Source organism: Melospiza melodia, chromosome 2 (assembly GCF_035770615.1).
Source record: "Melospiza melodia melodia isolate bMelMel2 chromosome 2, bMelMel2.pri, whole genome shotgun sequence".
In the NCBI taxonomy this organism is placed as follows: domain Eukaryota; kingdom Metazoa; phylum Chordata; class Aves; order Passeriformes; family Passerellidae; genus Melospiza; species Melospiza melodia.
The window spans coordinates 127191872-127214072 of NC_086195.1; the positions used below are offsets into that span (position 1 = coordinate 127191872).

The 22201-nt window shown below is 36.1% G+C and overlaps 1 protein-coding gene across 1 annotated transcript in view; it reads left to right on the forward strand.

Annotated features, from left to right (window-relative positions):
- ANKRD10 (ankyrin repeat domain 10) overlaps positions 1-22201 on the forward strand; it is a 37389-nt gene that overhangs the window by 9626 nt on the left and 5562 nt on the right. Inside the window, exons 3-4 of the mRNA XM_063149967.1 lie at positions 4986-5077; positions 19419-19654. Of these exons, the coding sequence (XP_063006037.1) occupies positions 4986-5077; positions 19419-19654 (328 nt within the window). The remainder of the gene's footprint in view (positions 1-4985; positions 5078-19418; positions 19655-22201) is intronic.

Consider the following 22201-nt stretch of genomic DNA (forward strand, 5'->3'; position numbering starts at 1 on the left):
TCTTTTGTATGTTACCTTTGTTGATTGGCCAAAAAAAGTGTTGTGTGGCCTGTCATAAAGGGAAGGGAAAAGAAATACTGCACCCTTACAGGGGATGCAACTTACTATTCATGCAGTCAGTTAACATCACATGGCAGTGGTGGCAGATAGTTTTAGGAGGGTTAGACTACCTATAGGAGCAAGAACTGCAAATAGGCTGATATCCTTGGTGGGGAGGAAGAAAACATTCTTTAGGTATATTACAGTTTTTATTTTAAACAACAATTAGGGTCTAAATCCAGATAAAAAGATTCCATAAGTTCTCACTTGCGCACAAAAGCCTTTTTAGCAAAGGAGGAAAGGTACTCAGTGTTTTCTAGTTTCTGCTTCCTAGCTTCAGAAAGGATAAGGATACAGGCTCTAAGAAATGAGTAATGTTTGGAAATGTGATCATCTGAAAGATGATTGAAATTCAGTCAGTTCAGTTAAGGAGAGGAGTTAGTTTGTATTTCTTTTCAAGTAAGGGCTTCTGTGTCTTAGGTATCACTACTAGAAATATTTTAGAAGTGCTTGCACAGTGTTGAGGTTTATCCCCAGTGGATATCTAAGCACCACACAGCTGCTTCCTTGTTCTTCCACCTGGTGAGGTGAGGGGGAGGATCAGCAGGGAGGTGTGAGAGCTCATGGGTTGAAATAAAGACAGGTTAATTGGTAAAAAAAGGAAACAAAGAAGAAGAAATCCAAGAAAATCAAGTGGTAAAACATTTTTTAAAACCTCACAACACAGCACAAAAAGCTTTGTTGCTCGTCACTACCTCAGTGATGCCAGCCAGTGCTGGAGCAATGGCAGCCCCAGTTGTACTTGCTGAGCATGGTGTCACATGGCATGGGATAACCCTCTGGTCCTTTGGGTCAGTGGTCCCAGCTGGGGCACATCCCAGCCTACTCCCAGCTGGAACATTGGTGTACTAAAAACACTTAGCTGCTCACAAACCCAAAACATCTTACCAGGTGCTATGAAGAACATTAACTCTGTTCCATCCAAAAGAGTATTCATAGTTGAAAGTTTTCAGTGTAAATGTGTGTGGGAGCTTTTTACTTTAAAAATAAATTCCTGCAAGTAAGTTGCTTTTCTGCAAGTAAGAGCTTTTTACTTTAAAAATAAATTCCTGCAAGTAAGTTGGTTTTCGCTGGGAGGGTTGTTTTGGTTTTGGGGTTTTTTTTATTATTTCTGTGTTGTTTGGTTTTGGTTGGTTTGATTGTTTTGGTGTGGTTTTTTTGTTTGTTTGTTTTGTTTTGGGGTATTTTTTGTTTTGTTTTTTGATAAATGGAAGGAAAGTAAAGCTACCAGTGAGTGAAATCAATTGCATCATGTCCAGGGACTTGGAATTTGGAGAACAAAATAGGAAATGTGCTCTGAATTCAACTGGACCATCCTCAAGCCAACAGAATTCAGGTCCCAAAAAGACAGGAGGTAAAAATGGAGTAAAGTATGGCTTTAGACTGAATTGAAAAAAATACCCATACATGAAAGAGGCCTGGGAAGAGAGTTTGAGAAAAGTATTTAATCAGTAGAGGAAGTGTCTTTTGAGGTTAAGAGCATAGTGAGGAACTGGAAACTGATTAGTCAGGCTGAGATAGATTTACTGATTAAAGCCAAAAAAAGCAAAAGACTCTTCAGCCACATAAAATAAAAGATAATAAGGAAGGAAGCTAGATGTTTATTCAGTAAAATGAAATAAAAGTCAAAGGTAATCTAGTCATGACCCCAAGCTAGAGAAGACTGCCCTTGTCTGTATAAGAGGGTAGCCATTCTTTCCAAGGGCAAGGAGGAAGGCATTCAGCAATGGGTTGCAAAAACTAAGTGTATCTGTGATGGTTCATGAATTCTTTTTGTCATTTCTTCAAGAGCACTGTGCACAAAATATTTAGTAACCACAGAACCTATCAAATGTATTATCTTGAATGCTAAATTAATGAAACTTAGTTTGAGTTTCTACTCATTTATTTAGAATGCATCCTCTAGATTGTGAGACATGTTTGGGCTGTTTGTGCAGTGTTGCAACAGAGGGATGAGTTCTGCTCTAGTTGGGAAAGGCCAGTACCAGTCATTGATGGTTCTCTTCCTGAAATATTATTACAAAAGGGATTGTTTCAGACTCAAGCACAGATGGGGAGTGTGACCAGTTTAAAGGATTATGAGGTGTTATCAGGGGCAATGAGGAATTAATAGAGCTTCTCAAAGTAAAAGAACTTCTTTTGCAAGATAAAAGAGATGGGGAAGAAGTATTTTACACATGAGAATGTGCTGAAAGGCTGTACCCTGAACTGCTCTCAAACTTCTTGGAAAAAAATGTTACTTTGTTTTCCTGTTAGGTCACATCCATTCCAGTTGTTGAATCAAAACAATTGTTCTGAGACTCATACAGAGTACTTTTGTTTTTTTCTCCATGCATTGAAAGATATAAAAGCCATCTTTCAGTGGGATGTATATATTTTCCCATGTGTATTTCTTTTCCATTTAGTCAAACTTAAAATCTAGAGAGAATCTCTGAGGAGAGCTAGGAAAGTGTTTCAGTGGAAATATATTTGGCCCCTTATGAGAATTTCAAAGCCACATAGTAGTAATGACAACTGAAATTTGGATACTGAACTGAAATATGGATAAAAGGAATGCCATAAAAACCTAAGTCTGTGTATTTTCTTGTTTTTTAAGTATTATTTGAATTCCTTAACTTTAGATACATGGTTTTCTGGGCCAGTGATTAAAAGCAGCCCTTTTCAAGACATATATTCCCTTCTGAAATACTAATCTTTTCTGTTTGGTGATGGAGGTGGTAGCTGCTAAAAGCTTAGCTCATTCTTCTAATGCAATGCTGGGGAGTCCTTCTGCAAAGGTCTTCTCTCATCCTTTTTGTGTGTCCCCACAGCAAGGATGGAATTCAGTTCTCTAGATCTTACTGTGGGCAGTGTGCCAGGGTTTTAGGGCTTGGGGAGAATTTGTCTCTGCCGTATGCATGGCCAACTAACCCTAACCTGCATATTGAGTGAATCTCTTGTAACTTAGACTTGGGCTTGCAGATACTAATGCTGACCAAAAGAGGCAAATCACTCACTTTCTATGTCTTGGCCATTTTAACAAAAGGGAGGAGGGGAGGACACGGTAACAGAATGATGAATTGAAGACAGCTTTTATGACTGGAAAATTTATTACCCAAAGAAGTTTTTTCTGGATCAATTAGCCTCAAATAAATTTCAGTGTATGATAGTTTAAAAATTGTGTCCTCTCTTAAATTTCTTTCTCTTCCTGTTACTTCAGGGGAAGTTACAAATAGGAAAAATTTGCATAAACTTCATTGGAAAGCAGTCTTCTGTCCATCAGCTGCAGACATCCACTTTGAAAGAAGGGCTTTATAGCCTTTTTCTAATCTCTAAGGCATTGCTGCTCTTTCCTGTGTCCAAACTTTGTCAGCCTCAACAGTTTTCCTTATTTTATAAGAAAGTAAACATTGGTGCCATTGTTGTTCCCTGCTGGGTGTGCTAAATAGTTCACTGTTTGGCTGAATATATGTCTTAAGCACTGATAAGCTGGCTTACCCTCCATGAATTTGTAACTGTTGTAAAGATATTTCACCATGAAATAAAATTGTCAAGTAGAAAATTGAGAATACATACCTTATAATCCAAAATTCATTTTCAAGTTATACTTGCATGGCCTAAAAGATGGGATTAAATTTCTCAAAAGCTTGGCAGACAATTTTAGGCACTTAGTAGCTTCTAGGTAGTATGATCATATTTTGCATATATTCACATTTCAAGTAGAGCTAAAGTCTAGCCAGTTCTGTGGAGTTAGGCATGAACACTTGTGTGTAAACACTGGTGAATCAGTAAAGGTGCTGTGTTAATTTAATAGCTAATGTTGATATTTTTATAAAAGAAACAGGGAAGCTAAACTGAGGCACATACAGTTAGAACATGTTTAATATCTGGAACAGACTAGTGAAGTCTGTCAAAAGTTTGGAGACAAAGAGAAGGGGGGAGAAAACAAACAAAAAAAAAAAAAAAAATAAAACAACCAAAAACCCCTTGCTACACTGTGGAAGTGCTGATTATGAATCACATTAATAGACCAGTACAAACATTTGCTTGCCATTCCAAGGCAATGTTTCATTACAGATTCTTCTCTGTGGTTCTTAATACTGATGGTTAATTGCAAGTTCAGTACATTGCAGTACTCTGCAGCTGTAGATCATGATGCATGAATTTACTTGCTGCTTGCTTGGATTTGTAAAATTGTTGTAGATCCTCCCTGTTACCTGTAAGACAGTTAATGGGGGGGAGTTGCCTGAAAAGCAGTACTCTACCCCCAGTATGTCTGCACATTATGCAAAAGAATTGAATTATTGGATGTGCTGGTTAATACTGATGGAGTATAAATTGACAGAAGATCAAAGACAAATCTGTAGGATGTGAATCAATGTATGTGTTGGGGGAGATCTGGCCTGTCCTGTGAACACTGGGCATACCTCTATTGCAGTAAGCTCTGCGTGTGGGCTCCTCTCCTGCCGAGTACTGACGGTGCCAGCCTCAAGGACTGAGTCAGTGTGCCAGCAAGATCTGAAAGCAGCACAGTCCCACAGACTCAGCCTTGCTGCTCCCCAGCTCAAGAGGGCTTGTGCAGCCCAGTGTATTGGGAAAGGAGTGCCAGGAAATGAAGGTGTTAGAATAACGTGTTGCGGTGGTGGATGTTGGGAGGGTTGACCAGTTTTCTGAATCTGAGTCTGCTGATTGTTGAGCTATTGGATAAGGCTTATCTTGTGAGTTAAATGCCTTTAATGTGCCAACTGCAGACTTTAAAGTAATGATGAAGTACCTGATGTATTTGGTAGCTAATAATAAATGCTGCTTTTATATATCTGCTGTCTTAATTAAAGTAATGAAATGTAATAATAGTATTTTAATTTTTAGAAAGATTATGCTTGACAAAATGTAGTTTGTCTTTACAGGATTATGTTGGTGAAACTCCTATTCATAAAGCAGCACGGTCTGGTAGTATGGATTCCATAAGTGCCCTTGTGGCTCATGGTGCGCAAATAGAGTAAGTGAGGTATTTTTTCTTGTTGTTGATTGTTGTGTGTGTAGCTGACTAACTTAGATTGGTAAACATAGATACTAATTTCAGAAAGAAAAGTCAAAACAGCAGACACATGATCCAAATAATAATGACAGCTAGACATGTCCAACTGTAATGAAGCCTAAGATATTTTGCATGTCTAGTAATAAAGTTAATTTTAATTAAATGATACCATTGTGCTGCATTAGTGTTGCACATACATCTGATATAGTAAAATATTTATTGTGCTTCTGTCAGATGACTCCAAACTATACAGTTTATTCAGCATGTAGTTATTTTTTACAAGAAATCTACACTTTGCACTGATGAATAAATATAGAAAACAATGCAAAAGCAGCATTATGTGCAAAACAGCAATTCACACACTTCACCATTAGTTTATTACTGTTTGTTAGTGTATTGTGTATTTGCCCTGTTAACTTTTTTCTTTAAAGGTTTATGTACTGCAAAAACATTCAGAAAAGCTCACAAACTTTTGCAACTTACAGCATGGACAAAATGGATGCAGTTTTCACCTAGAAATGTTGAGTATAAGCTCTATGGCTTATAAATAATATCAATACTTTAGCAATATGTTTTAATTAGAATTAGCTTTATTATCTTAAATGGTAACTAGTTACTGTATTTTAACCTGCACTATGGAACTTTGAAGTTGTAAGTGAATTAAGAATCATGTAGTTAATTTCTTGTTTTACCCTTTGGTTTCCATCTTACTGTTTTTGTAATGCTGCCTTGATAAATCTACCATAAAATTTAACTCTTTTAGCTGTGTCATAGAGTATTCAGGGAATATATTACCTTTAGGTTAATAGTACTGAACTAATTGCTTTGTACAAAGAGATTTCTTTATAGAAAAACAAAATAAGCTGTCTCGGTTATTGACAAGCACAATAAATCAGTCTTGAATGTATAATTTCCCATTTTTCACTCACTTTTGGATATTTTTAAGATAAACTTGGAATTAAATTTACTGTGGAATTGAGCAAACCTCAATTATCATCATCAATTAGTATGTAATATTGTGGTTTTAACAAAGTAGCCAACCAAAAGAAAAGTTGTGGAACTACATAAACAATGTGAAATGGGTGATACCTGTCTTTGACCAAAACTATTTGCAGCAGAAGCAGTGTAGGTTTATAGCAGTTTTAATGAACAGGAAATAACGTGAATTCACAGTTTCCTAACTTTGAATTCCATCTATGTTTCAGATAGGTAATTAAACATCAGGTCCTATCATGGGAATGGTAAAATCAGGGATGCAAAAGGCTTGTGGAGCAACCCAAGTTTAATCATTTAGAGAATAAGGACTTGGCCCTGTCACCTGAGGGAGTTAGCTATTGACTGATAGGGGCGAGGATTTTTTTTTCCTTAGTTTCCAGGTTCAGTATGTTAAATTAGGCCAAATCCATGTATATGCTTTTGACACTGATTAATTTTGGGTCATCTGGTTTTGAAAGCTGGCCCTGATTAATGGTTATGTAGATTTCTTCATTTTTGTAAAAACATGAAAATGTAAATGCTTTGGAAGTTCTGACTCCTTTATTTTATTACTCCAGTTAGAAGAAAAGGAGAGGGATTTTAGCCATATATTTGAGTTATAATTTGTATATATTAACTGAAATTATAATTGACTGATAAAACTAACTGATAATTGATTGATAAAACCAAGGCAAGAACTTTATGAAATACAGAACTAAGGACGAACTAGAATTAAATCTGTACTGATGATGAATAAGTACTTTCTGTTTTTTACTGGGATTAGATCCTCTATTTAATACAGTTTTTTCTTTATTTCTTAGTGTAGTTAACAGTATTGAAGTCCAGTTTCATAAGGATGAGTGGAATACCCCTTGGGATTCCAAATAGTCAAGCACCTTTACACGATATTTATAACCTATGTCCAAAATGCCATCATCCCTAGTTTTTTATGGCAAGTAGAAAAGGGATGCTAAGATTTCATTATTACAGAAACACTAGTCACCACGAATGTAATATTGCAAGAAACGTCTTTTTTGTTAATTAGTGATTATTGCTGTTCAAATGAAGTAACTTGGACTAGAGAAATCTTATTATCAGTGTTTACCACATTTCTACTTTATATCCTCCTTTGGTTATATTGGAAGACAAAGAATATTGATAATAGTCAAGGATAAAAGTAAGAATTTTAGTTTTAATAAAATAGCCTCCGTTTAATTTTTCTAGTTTACTATATTTCAGGCTTGCTAGTGTATTGCTTTTGCAGAGAAAGACAGGATGTTGCAGTATAAATCTCATTAATCTTGTTGCATTGTTTTCCTAATTGATGAGAGAGAATTTGGGTCTCTATTCCTGTGTAAATTTTTAATAATATTAAAAAATAATAATTGTACCCTAGTGAAAATATTTTGATTTTTTTTGTGGTATTTACCTTCTCATTTTAGCTGAAGCATATTCTGTGCACAGTATGTCCTACAGCCATAAAAATGGTTGCTCCACTAACTATGGTATTCATGGACCCTTGAAGAGGGGGAAGCAGGTGGTCACAATGTCCTCATATGAGTGAAAAGGTTTGCTGTGTAACTGACTTTTTAATGTGGATAGTACCTTTTAAAGTATCCATAATTACTGCTGGATTTTCACTAAAAGGCATATTGATGCAATTTATGTATGGTTAATTGTGTATTATTTATCATGGTGACAGACAAGTGTCCACAGCTGTTCATAGAGGAAAAGCCTTCTTGGTGCCATGTTTTGTTTTGCTCTTTTGCACTCTTATGTAAATGCTGTGTTTTAATGTAGTTATACAGATTGTATCACAGCATATATAAAAATAGAAAATTCAGCTGTAAACACAGGACACTCTTGAATCAAAAAGAAGCAGATTCAATTATTGATTATCGTGACTTGCTTCATGTCCACTTACATGTGGTGCACTTGTGCATTGTGTCCACTTATCTCTGAATAAAAATTCTTCTGCAGCTGTCATTTAAGCAGTTGTGTATTCCTTAGTGTCTTGATTTAGAACTAAGAGAGAAGTTTCAAACATTGTATTATCCTGGGACAGAGAGGGGTGTAACTTGTGGAATGGACTGTGGCTCGTTATGTACCCATCCAATTGAACACAAATTCTTGATTGCTTGAAGGTTTTACTGATCATGATATTTGAATAGTATTATAGAAAAGCTTTTTATTTGCCTGCCAGAAATCTTCAGGTTTGGGTAAATTTGGGTTGTATACCATGATGGCATGTTATGAGACACTAAAGAGATAGTTTCCCTTCTAGTTTAATACACTCTGGTCTCAAGGTTTGAGTAGAAGTGGTGACATGCTGAGATAAATAAACCAGTACCTGTGTTTCCACCAGATGACAGATTCATACTGTGATGTTGATCTGGTTTAGGCAGACACTTCAGCCACTTTCTTGTTAAAGCTGTCTGGCATTCATCTGTGTGTGTGTAAATTTACTGCCAGAAATGTCCTATCACTGATACTAGGTTTTTCAGCAAGACCTTTATTCTCTTTCTTTGACAGGGATTTACTTAATTTTATTTCTTCTTGTCAAACTTGTGTGTCACAAACTGCTAAAAAAGGCAATATTAATATCATTTTTCTTCTTTACAACTGCTATCCATCTTCCATAACAGATTTCTGTCTGCTGTGAATTTTTAGTGCTACTGGATTAGTCCTTTGTGAAATTCTTGTATTTCTGTTCCACGTGAGCACTCTTGTGATATCTCAGCTTGTATTCTTCTCATTTGTACTTTTGAGATTTCTTGACCTCCTGAAAATCAGTCGCCTCTAGTGAAGAGACAGTGACGTGTTTTCATGACAGCGCAGGAGTCAGCCATTCCTTTCTGATGCAAACCCTCACTTCCTTTCAGTCTGGAGGAGAAGCTTACATGGCCTCTTTTCTTCAAGGGTCCCAGGGTTCAGAAATCTCCTGTCTTAGTTAATGGATAGCTTCTTGATTTCTTAAGATCCTAGGAGCTATTTGCAGGTTTTTACTGTGAGCTTGTTTTTCTTGCCTAGCTAACTTAACTATGAAGCCTTTAATATTGAACTGCAGTCCATTTCTGGTGTTAATGTACTTGTGGAGGGCCAGAGCTATGTCACCTCTTTACTTCAGAAGATGTATTACAGCATAGATTCAGTGTAGAAGAAGCAACATTCTGCTTTCTTACAGTCATTAAATTAACCTCATCTTGAGAGTAATGCTTCAGGATCTTACTGATCATTTGGATTTAGGTGCTTTTTCAACTGAGAGGTTCTTATCTGTTAATTAGTATATTAGTGCTTGTATAATCTGTTTAGTACTTTCCAAACTCAGACCACTTCATACACATTCTTTTTATAAACCTGATTGCCTCCAGATACTAGTTAAACTGCTGGATTAATTGCTGTTGTTGCATTATTAAACGTTGCTGTATAATTAATGAAGAATATATGGCAATTCTTGTTTAATTGTATGTAACAAGCATTTTAAGGGCCATCACTGTAGTATTCTTGTAGAGACCATTTTTCAGTGCAGAGGATACACATGTTGGAATTTATTCTGCCTTTCCCATTTTATGTAAATTGTTACAGGAAGGCAAATTCAAAGTGGCATGTACATTTCAGTTTTGAAACATTAATTCTCCTTTAAGGAACTGCAAGTAAAGATTGGTAATTTCTTCCATGTTTGGTTTCCTGTTTGGTTGCTATGGTTGTAGCAGTACTTGAGGTGGTTTGTAGGAGCTTGTGATTATGAAGTAGGGCAGTAATTTGGATTTAGTCTGAAGAAAAGATTTGGAAATACCAAAGCAGAATGTATATGCATGGGTGACTGGTAAAAATGAGAGAGGCTCAGTCTTAGAGTAAACCAGTCTGGAAAAATGTAGTTTTCTGAGTTACTGACATTCCTAATAATTGCAGGAAGCTGAGACAAACTCGTACCGCTGAATTCCTGTTCAGTTTGAATGCAGGTTATTCTTAGTGAGGGTGGAATAACAACAGTGATTACTGGCATCAGCTGGAAAATAGCACAGAATATGAGAGGTTGTGCTTTTTATGAATAAAGTAAAATCCATCATTAAAGCAATGATACTTATGACCTTTCTGAAACACAGAGAGAAAATTCACTAGATACATGTGAGCTTGATAGTTTAGCTTATTCACAAGTGAGAAGCCTTATAGTGCTGGCTTCTTGACTTTTCTTCAGTCCAAGAGAGCTGGGTAAAGAGTATGGAAGTGTCACCAAGACTTTTATATGCAGATGGCTCGGATTTCTGACAGGAATGTTTGGGATTTTCTGTTGGGATTGATCTACCTTCATGTAAGATACTGTGCTGATGATCACATTAATTGTGCAGTTTCCCTTAAGATAGATTTTTTTTTCCTGCAAGATAAGCTATTCTGTTGCTATTCTGGCTACAGAAACCCAGGTACAGTTAGGTCAAGTGGAGAAACCAAAGTGTTACAAAGTGGAGCTTTGCCAGAGTTAAATACAGCGAAGGAAACAGTTATATCCCAAATATAGTAATCTTACTAGTTCTGATGTTAGTCCAGATGTCTCTGGTGGTGATTTGTAGGGGTGCTATGCTTGATCTGGCAATAGTTTTTGACTAGATACATGGTGAGAGAATTGTTTATTGCAACATCTGCTCTAACCTGCTGTGTTGATTTGGGTTTTGTTTGTGGATCTGGTTTCTGTTTTTTCAGTAAAGTTGTTCATAGACCAACTAGTACTTAGTAGCCTCTGGACAAAAAAACACAGGGGGTAGATGTGGTGTTGCACAGAACATGTTCAGGTTGGTCAGAAAAGTTTTCTTATGTGTCATGCACTTCTGATTACCAGATATATCTCATGGCATGGAGGCTTAACAAACCATGGAAGAGCTTTGGTAATCATAACCTAAGGAAAAGATTACTCTTCAGCTTCATTCTGTTTTGCTTGATTTGGCTTATATACGATGGATACATTTTCTTATAAAGGGAGAAAAATCTAAGTTTGAGTGGGTTTTTTTTGCGTGAAGCTCATTTAAACTGGTTTTGTGCACTTCAGCAGTTCCTTAATCCAGAAGATTTTATGTCTGCTTGAGTAAACACACCAAGTTATTTTTCACACCAAAAAAAAAACTCTAACGAGACTGTGTAGCTTGATAGTGTCCTTATTATGGGAAAATAATGAAGCCATCTTCCTTTCATTCTTGATTTTTGCTCTGCTTTTGGTACAAAAGTACCTTGACATTAATTTACCTCTTCATTTTTATTTCCAAACTTGTACTGTCCATGCTGTTTGTACTGAACAGCTTAAACTTTCTTTCAAGTTCGGCACTTTTGAGAGAAGCTTGCTTCCTTAATTTCTCTGATTCTAAGCTACCTTTGGTTTCATTTGCTATGTAGAGGGGAAATAATGTCATTTTATTTGCTACTAAAGTCATCTTGGTGGATATCTGTGTTGTAAGGTTGTTTTATCTTTTCAATTTAGAGTTTGCTCTGAACCTCTTCTCAGTAGTTTTCCATTACACTTTCTTCATTGTTCGCAACTTCATTTGCAATTCTTGCTCTCTTTGTAGAAACATGAAGTTAACAGCACTGATGGTTCTCATTGTCATAAAGTTGGCTAAGTAATTCTTACATTCTCTTTAAGTGGCTGTAGTACTATTACTATTTGGAATTTCGCTGGTGATCTAGGAAATACTTTCATTTTAGTAGGAAAGGTCTTTTCTGTTATGCTGTATTGCAATCAGACTGTTGTTTCAAGAATTACCATAGTCTTTCCTGTCTTCCCTTTGTGAATTGTTATTAGGATCACTTCTTAAATAATGAAATATGAATTTAAAAATATTGTTGCTAGAACTAGCCAAGTCAAGCCTATATTGATCATGGGAAGGTTTACTTGGAAATGTGAATATTTTGTACAAAAGGTACTGAAAGTGAAGTGCACTGTTTGAGGTCTTTAGCAAAGCATATAAATGGGAATACAGATTCAACAAAAAATCCTGATGGTGATGTTTGTGGTAACTGCAACATTGCCTACCATGGTTAATGAATTCTTTCTTCTGCCAATGTTTGCTCAGTCAGGAGTTGAAGTTATGTAGGAGCCAATTATAGCTGCATAATTCATAGTGAACTTTGATTTTCCTATGGAGAAAGTGGCTTCACAAAGCAGAGTCCTTCTGTTCAGTATATTCCTCTTGTTATGATTTTGGATGATGTTCACAGGAACTCTAGCACTGGTTTTTAAAGTGTAAAATAATTTCAGCTGCCAGATGCTTTGTTGTGAAATAAAAACTTGGCACCAACTTGTGCTTTTGTAGATGCCCAGTGTGTAATTCTAGCATGAATTTGTATAGCTGCTCCAGCAGTGACACACATCTGTTTGGTTAAGATTATTTTTCTCTTGGTATTTGGAAAAAAAAAAGTTTGAAACAATTTTATAACTTCTGTATTTGGACACCAAAGGGTTAAAACACTTAAAGTTTAGTATTTTAAAATAATTTTGCTTTAGAAATTTTACACTAGTATACTACTGTTTATATAGGAAACAATTTTTCTCACTGTGGGCGTTTTAGTGTTCTGATCTTTTTTTCTCTTTCTTCTTTTGTTTTGTTTTAATCCTTGTATCTGCTAATTTTTGTATATAGGAATAGCTACTAATTCTTTTGAGATACAGCCTACTAAATTTAAAGTAATTGAAGCCATGAGTTGACCGGTAACTTTAATCCATTCTATATAAATTTCAGTGGAGAACTGAAAAATTGGTTTCAGGATGAAAGTTATAATGCTTTTAAAGGCATAAAAGGCTTAGTATCTTGTTGTTAAGGTGGTCACATGATAATGGCTTACATATTGAATAATGTGCTACAGCACTTTATGTATGTTAATGTACTTTTAATCTTAATGTTGCCTGCAAATATGTGATCCCTTATGATATAAGTTTCCTGTTTATGCACCATTGCCCGTTTAAATCAAACAGAAGATTCTGAAACTGTAAAAACTACACATGTCAATGTTTTACAGCTACGTAATTCGAATTGACTTGATTTTTTCAAGTAATCCTAGAAAGGGGGAGCATTCCATATAGAAACTGCTGAAACTGCCACAGGTGCTTCTCCGAAAACCTTACAGTTGTGGCATTGAATGTTCAGTATCGCTTCCTTTCTGCACACAAGGCATACTGTTGAGGTATTTGTTGCGGTGATTGGTTTTAATGCTAATCTAGGAATTCAGATATAGAATCTATAGATTTGCATGCTTTGCTTACCCTAATTTACAATTATCTACATTTTTATTTGTAAACTAACAATAGATAAGTTGAGATCAGTAATTTTTAACAGATATTACATTGATATACGAAAAGTGTGGTTTATTTTCTTAGATTGTCGCATGGCATTAACAAAAACACAGTAAGCTGTAGGTGCTGTAATCACTATTTCAAATTAAACATTCAGGAGATTTTTTTTTACATTAATGATTTTCAAAAATATTTATTGACTTTTTGTGTAGCAAATGTTTGTTTTGTTTTTCAAGGTATGTGACATTATAAGTTGAAGATAGTGTATTTCTAAGATATTTCTATGTTAAAAAGAAATCTACCTGTTTTTTCTGCCAGTGAATATGAAAAATGAACAGTTGAAGCAACTTCAAAGCAATTTTTTGAAGTAAATTGAATAGCATTTATAATTCAATATGAGAAGCACAAGTCTTTGTTTTCTTTCTACAGATCTTTCAAAGAGTAAATTCTGTACGTTACACTGAAGTAAATCTTCGTTGCACCAAGTCATATTCAAACAATTCTAAATTTTTAGTGTTTTCTTGGTTTTTTTTTTTTTTTTTTACTTTCTATTGCTTAGCCATAGTGTAAGCATCTTGAATATTTTTTAAAAGCTTGCCTCATTTTTTTCTTCCTTTAGGAAACTTCTTAAATTAGGTTGATGTAATGAAAATTTCCTCCTAAATAAAGCTAAGCTGAAAGTTAAATTCGTGTTTCTGTACACCAATCCTGTTTGGCCAGAGAATGCACTTGTCTCTTGGTTTAGAGCAACAATTGAATTACACTCGCAGCCAACATTTTTGAAAAGGCATTTCAGAAGAAGGAAATACCTAAAGTCATGCTTTATCAGTGTCCTCTTTATAGCTGCTTTAATTGGGTACCAGGACTCTCATTTAGAATGGGAGTTCAGATGATGTCAACCCAGAGAGAGAAGAATGGATCCTAAAAAAACAGTCCTCTTCATGCCAAGATCAGTCAGTTCTCAAGACTGCCTGTGGACATCACTTGATGGAAGAAGAAAAACATGTTATAAGAGTGTTTTAAGCACTGTAGGTCTGTGAATAAATGCATATGCAAAAGTCATAGCATTAACTCAATATATCAGTGTGTGTTTTGAGTTTATTTATGAAAACACCTGTCACTACAGAGTGTGATAAGCAAGTGTCGTATGTCAAGAAACTTCAAGATCACCTACTCATTCATATTCAGACTTTCATCATCTTTTCTCATGGATTTTTTTTTTCTATTTAGTATAGCTTTATAATATGAAAATGTATCCTTCCTTACATTTGGCTTTCTTTTTTTGCGTTGGAATTAGCATCTTATACTTCTGTACTTTGAAGAAAACAAGATGTTCTTATTCCCAGCTCCTGGATTTTAGCCTGCGGGAAGGCTGAGGGTAAATAATAGTGTGCTTCATGATTTTAATTTGTTTCTAGTAATAAGAATTACATGGAAACAGTGAATAAAGTATATAGCAAAAAAATGCTGCTTAGTGAAAAATCCTGAACAGGACTCAGTCATTTTTCAAATACTTGAATTGCCTTGGAAGGGATGCAAGATAAGTGTTTTCTAAACATGGATTGAATTGACTTTCTGATGGCTGCCTTTAGCCCTGGGCAATGTTAAGTAAGGAATTTTTCTCCTGTTTGTCAGTTCGTGCCTTCATGTGTATTTCTGTCTGGAGCAGGTGCCAAAAAAGGAATGACATTTTCAGAGCTTTTGTTTTCAGTGTCCTTTCTTCAGTTTTCCTTTCCACATGTTTGTGTAGCTAGACTGACCTTCAAAGTTGTCTTTAGTTTTTGACTTTTTTACTGGAGAGAGAATGAAGTAAGTTTTTGGAGCAGTGCTCTCTGATTTGATAGTTATTAGACCAACCTTTAGAAAATTCTGTATCAAGTCAATGAATACTGCTGACTAAGCATAAAACACATGTCACTTTCCAAGACTTATTCTGATTTTCTTACTTACGTCTTCCTTCCATCCTTCCACACCTTCCTTGCTGCTGGCTTCTTCCTTTTTAATGGATTCATGTGAAAAATGCCGTGTTTGTGACCTGCTGTTTGTCTTGTTTCAGCTAGAAGCCTAGCTGAGAGACAAACCTTGGAAAGGAACATAAGCTTGTCCTGAAGTTTGGCATCTTTGTCACAAAAGAAGTTTTTAAAAAAAGCCAATGACAACAAAAACCCCTACAAAACAAAGTGTATAACCTGCTAGAAGTTTCTGTCCCCATTTTTAATTCTGAGTAGTGCAGTTGCAGAAATAGACCTGTCATTTGCTGTATGGTTAGCAGTAACAACAGGACAGTTTGCCTGAAGATTGAGTATCACTGTGTTTTAAACTTCTTGGAGCTTCCACTATTTCAAGGTGTTTAGGATGAAAGATCAAAGCTGGTACCAGAGAGATTTTTATCTCCAGCTAACTAAAAAAAGCAGAGGATGGGTGGAAAAGATTTTTTTTTCAAGACCCATGACCTTTAGGTAGTTCTGTCCATGTTGCACACTGTTTCTTCCAGTGTTTTTCTTTTGCAGCCCAGGTCTTGAAGTTACTTTCAGTTATAATATTCTTTACCAATCTTTTTTCTTTATGTCAGCAGCTACAATAAATGAAGTGCCTTTCAAGGGACACCTAATAACTGAAAGAGCTGTAAATTTACTTGAATGTAGTGACTATCTCTGAGTTTCCTGCTTGTTGATTTTTCTTCCCTTTTTTAGCCATGCATTCCATATCACGTAGCTACTACACTTTGTGGCCGAATGAATCACATACTGTTCCTCCTCCTTTTCACTTGATAGTCAGTTCACATATAATTGCAGCTCATAAACAAGGGCTGACAGGGATTGCACATAAGAGTTTGAACTCCTCTTATGTGTGGCTGGGACAGTGAACCATTTCTATTTTCATCTATATAATCTAGTCTGTCTACAGTAATGACACTTAAATTCTTAGCTCCTGGGATAAGCTGAGGCAGATGCTTCCTGCCAGACATGGACAGCAGACTTAGTATTAGATGTGTTCCTAGTTACTTGTAATTACAGCTGTGGTTCCTCTCCAAGTTCAGATTAACACCTATAAAGAATGGTCTAGTAGATATCCTGGCTTTTTAATTCATTCAAGTACTCCAGGCTTTCTGGAAGGACTGTATTTTGCACTGTTTTTCTGTTACAGACTCAGAATCCTTACAGTCATTGACAGTATTTCTAAATTATTTTGCAAATAATTACCAGTCTGGTAAAACTCCATGATATCTGTTAAGAGCATTTTCTTTACTATTTTTTTCCTATTTACATTAGCAATTTTTTTTGATTACTTGCATTTGGTTATGATAGGCTATTGTAGCACAGCTACCTCCTGCTGCCTTTTGTGTTCTCATTGACAGATTTTTTTCCTCCTAGAGAATGCTAGAGAAATCAGCTAAAGAAGTAGGTATTGTTTTCATCTTTCTAGCCTGTTTTTGAGAAAGTCACGGAAGGTTTTGGCATAATTTGTCAGTTTTTCCTCTACTGCATCCTGTTAATATTGGAATGCAAGGCAGTCTAACAGAAATTTGAAAGTATATCAAAGTCCAAGAATAATCAGACTTTTATTAAAATCATGGACAACTGGATATAGAAAAAATATTCGAATTAGTGTTCCCACTGTAAGCAAGCAGAGAGAACATCTGTGTTGTCTTCCATAACATTTGTTCAGACAGTTTTCAGAGTAGTCTAGAACTTATAATCTCCTCTTACTTCATTGAACTTTTTCTTCTTTTCATTACTAACTTGATAGGCTAATTTCAGATTCACACCTTTAAAAGAGGTATTTCTAAACTTCAGAAGCAAGAATGTTTAATCCAGTAGGCTTGAGTTCCTTGAAGTCTCTGCAGTGATTCCAGGATATTTCTGTAAAACAAGCACACCTTTGTCTGCCTGTTAAGAGTAGTATTAGTTCAGGAAGAGGTAGGAATGGGACAGATCTTTAAATATCAAAGATCATTGCATTTTAAAGTTTTTCAAAGTTTTTCTCCTGCTTATTTTTTTTCTGGGAAGTTTAGTTTTTCTTTCCCAGAGTTTGGTTGTGTAGCTTTACACACTTTGATCTTAGTTTATAAATCTTCAAATGCCTCTGGCATCTTACATTGACGATCCTTTGGAAAATGGTGAGTGAACTGTAGTCTCTTACAGTCAATTTTGAAAAGCAGAGTTAGTGTTCAGTTGTACTTGCTAAGTAATAGAATTACTTAAACGTCTCTTAAATTAGATGGCTATTCAGTACTGATTTGGTTTTGTCATTTTTATCTTTGCATAACTTTGTTTATTTTGTTCTTGCTTAGATTTCTTTTAGTGTTCTTTTGTGGCTCAAAAATCTAAAAAAGATGTCGGAGAACTGAGCTTTTCTTCTTGAGCAGAACAGATCTGTTAAAACTGTGTCCTAAGCTGTAGTTTCATTGGTCTACATCCTTATGCTGCATAAGTAAATCAGAATTGCTAAAGGAATGTAAAATATTTGTTGCTTAGCAGCCTTAACAGGTCATCTAGTTCAGCAGGGGAAAGGATTGACAGTAGAATTTCTGATACCATAGGCAACTTTTACAATGAGGAGAAGAGACTCTTCTCAAGATTCAGCAACCTTTATACTCTAAAACTTTGTCCTGATGCTAGCATTAATTCTCCTTTGTTCATATTAATCCCATTCATATACTGCCTGCACTGGATGCACAACACTTTGCAGTTCTTCTGTAGGTATTCAAAACTAATCCCACCTTGAGGTTTCATTTATTTTGACTAACTAGGTTTTTCAGTATTACTTACTTTCTAGAGCACTCTTGACTGCTGTTCTGTGGAATTTCACTTGAAGTCCAAGTAAATAATGACTTAGAATAGTACAGTATGGATGAAATTAATCCTGGATTAGATTACGGGTTTTGTGATTCTGTAATAGTCAGTTTCTAAGGGTTTTCTTATTTATAGCAAGTTAAGTTACAGTGATCTAGGAAGCAGATCTGGGCTTTGTTCTTTGATTTCTTCTCATGAGCTGGAGTTTCAAGAGAATCAGATCTATTAATCTTCTGAATTCTTGTTCTGTTAGCTGGTCTGTTTCTGGATTTCTAAGTAAGGGACTTATCTAAATGACTGAAGCCAAGAAAAAAAATTCCACTTCTGTGACTAGTTACATCTGTCTGGAAAAATATTAGGAAAGATTAATGGGCATCTTTTGCATCACCATCTAGTTTTGTCATTCCTGGCCTTCTTGTCTCCACTTTTATGCTCTTCCTGAGAAGTTAGCCTGAACTGCTGAGCACAAGGCGTCCTGTGTGTTTGTGTAAACGCACATAATTCAACACTTCTTCAAATTACACCTGCATATCTACATGTCCTTCCTGATGTCATTCCTAACCCCCTTGATGTACTACAATATGCAAAATCCAGTGCCATTCTCTTGTGCTCATAAAAGTCTTGATTGAAATTACCAAAGCAAGTCCCAGTACTTATGATGTCACACACTTTGAAATGAGAAACAAACCTGAAACAAAAGTATAAGCAAAGCACAGCTAAGTATAGCATCTTTACCTATCTTTTACTAAATATGTCTGTATTTTGTTGTTAGGAAAAATAGTGATGTTGTTGTTACCTTAGAAACCAGAATGCCATGGACAATTGCCAAGTCATGTTAAGTTTGTTTTGAGTATTTGATCTTTTGCTCAAGTTAAAGCAATAGATTGCAGAATAAACTGCAGAAGATGGTAAAATTCAACCCTTAAATTAGTCTGAAGTTTATGTAAAGATTAGCTACTTCAGACTATTTTAGAATAAAGCATTTTGAGAAGTTTAAATAGGAAGATGGTTTAAGGCACATAGTATATTGATTTTATTTAAAAGTGTATTGTCTCCCAAATTTTGCTTAGAAGTGAGATATATGTGCAAAAAGTTAAGATAGTTATGAACTAAGATTGATAACTAATTTCTTAATGGAAAATTTGCTAAGTGTATGTTTTCTCTCATCACCAGCAGATAGATAGTCAGTAAGGGCAGCAGCAGCAGCCAGCTAGCCTGATGAATGAGTGTAATCCAGTTTCTTTGTATTGTACAGCTTGAGAAATGCCAGTGGCCTGACAGCAGCAGACCTTGCACATACCCAGGGCTTCCAAGAATGTGCCCAGTTTCTCTTGAACCTCCAGAACTGTCACCTGAATCGTTTCTATAGCAATGGCACCTTAAATGGGGTTCATCAGAATGCAGGTCCCAATCCATTCAGTGGTGGGACAAGTCGAAAGAGATCCTTTGAAGATGCGGAGTCTGCTGGAGTGAAGAAGGCTAGAACAGAAGGTGAGATCCCAGAGGTAAAAGGGATGGGTTGATACTGGTCCTGAGAAAGGAAAATAAAAGTTTTAAAGTCTTTTGGAGTGGATGTTGAGTATTTTTGACAAACTCATATATCTAAACTACATATTAATACAAGAAGCAGATAATTACAATTACTCCATGCCACAGGATCCCAGTTCTCCCTGTCATCATCTTGGCGTGTTCAGAAATTTCTGTTTCCAGAGAGTGCTAAAGCTGCGTGATGCTGAGAATAATTATGCAGAGGAGTAGGAGCTGAAATTAGTTTCTACTCTTTCCTCAGTTTCTTCAGCTTCAGGAGGGCCAAGTAATGTTCCATTGATTCACAGAGATGCTTGGATGTTCTGATGATAATTTCCCATTCAGGGATTAATTCGTAGTTCAGAAACTGCTGCATAAGGTAGATGGAAGAAATTGAATGCACAAGGGTTTCCCAAATCAAGAGGGGTTATATCTGTAAATTAGCATACCCTGAGTTTCCAAGGATTGCTTTCCAAGGGGAGCTGCTGTCTTACACCAAGGTGTAAGAACAGAATGAACCTTAAGGTTTCCTATCCAGCCTTGTATGTTGAGGATACTGCTTTGCCAGCCATGATGAAATAGTACAACCTAAAGATACTTTTTGATAGCTCTGTGTATAAATCTTTTTAGATTTTAGATGTTTTTAGAAACATCTTGAATAACATGATAGAGGAGAGTTACCTTCTTCCTTTCTATTGGTCATTCCACTAAATTCTTACTAAAAACAAGGGAGTAATTCTGCACTCAACCCTCATTTTTCCTGATGATGCTAAAGGATGCTGTTCTTTAGCATCAGGAAAGGGACTTCATTTGAAGGCACTTTGTTCAGTTAAAATTGACGTTCTAACATCAGCTACTTTGAGTGAACCAAATAGAATGGGCTTAAACAGTGCTTAATTCCAGATAGCAAGGGGGGAATTGAGACCTAAACCACATTTCTAAATATGACATAGGCAACATAAATCACATCAATATCATCGCTACTGTTTGTTCAGTACTTGCTATCCAAACACCACGTCACCTATACCAGGATCAGAGGCCTTAACTGGGTACTCCATGGCCAATCATAAACAGGATATGTTGCTTCATGTAGCTGGTCTAAATGATACATTTCATTATGGAGAAGAATCTCTGGGCAATTAAATACAAGACTTCAGGAATAAGTATTTCCTAAGCAGCTACATAGAATAAGAAAACTTGCCCAGTACACAAGTGTCCATAACAACTGCAGTAAGATGTTTTCAGTCCATTGATCTACCGGGAGGCACTGCTTGTAAGTCAAGTTAACTTATCTCGCATTTTGAAGAGCTGCCCCATCTGAGTGTTCCTGAGCAGCTGTCTCTTTCAGAATGTGCTCCAGGCTAGTCAGTGGGCAGTATTTCCCCACAATCGGGGTAGTGGAGCTGTGTCTGCATTACCTTCACTGTTCAGACTTGGTCCAGCACCTAAGTTAAATTGAGCAAATAGACAGTGCTTGAAGTGAACAAGTGCTGCTGAACAATTAGAGAAATGTTGGAAAAGCAATTGGAGTAGATTACTTTTGAAATTGTTAACAGTATGACTTTTTAAGACCTTCCCAAACAAATGCAAAAGCTTTGCTGCTTTTGCTTGAAGGTTCTTGGAATAAGTAAGAGATGCATCCCAGCTGTGGGAGTTTCTAATCTGACGTGTTTGCCCTCAAAGACACCAGCATCAGTAATAACTCTTGAATCGATGTAAAACGTCTCTTGCACTGAGAATGAGTCACTGTTCCTGAGGCATTTTGGTAAACAACAAATAGGTGTAATAATAGAGCTGAGTAATGAGTTATCAGTGCATCTTCGTGCTTAGCTGGCCTTTTTACAGAACAAGCCAAATTTTGTGTTATTTTTAAACCCTTACTAAAACCTCACTGGTCTGTTGTCCTTTAAAGACAATTTGCAGGAGATTCCAGATGTTCAGAGAGTGAAGCCAACCTATATTTGCAGGGAAAAGTCGGGTTTTGATAGCCATACCCCAGATTGGAGCAATCACTGCTTTCGAACGACTTGCTGCAACAGCATAAGTCCCTTACAAGAAGCTGTATGCACTAGAGTTGAGAGAAGATCAATGCTTAAGGTGTGCTTTGCCCTGGAATAACTCAGCTGGGCAGTGTATGGGCATTACTTGCAATTGTTTATATACACACTGGTGTATCTGCTCACGGGTGCATAGTATTAAAAGAAGCCTTAAACCTCAAAATCAGGCAACACTGGTACATAAAACACTGTATCAGAAACTAATTACTCAAGTGTAATTAACAGAAGTAAATTGGTGACCACTTTCAGAATATATGCCAAATAGTTTTTGATTTTTATTTAGGAACATAAACTGAATTTTATGTCCATCTTTCTGAAATCAATTCCAGAAATGTCATCTTGCTTCATGGGAAGATCAGCAGAGGGTGCGCAGGTTCAATGATGATGATGATGATGATGCACAGTGGGCCAAGTGGTCACACAGCTGTGTTTGTGTCAGGCATAATCCTGACCC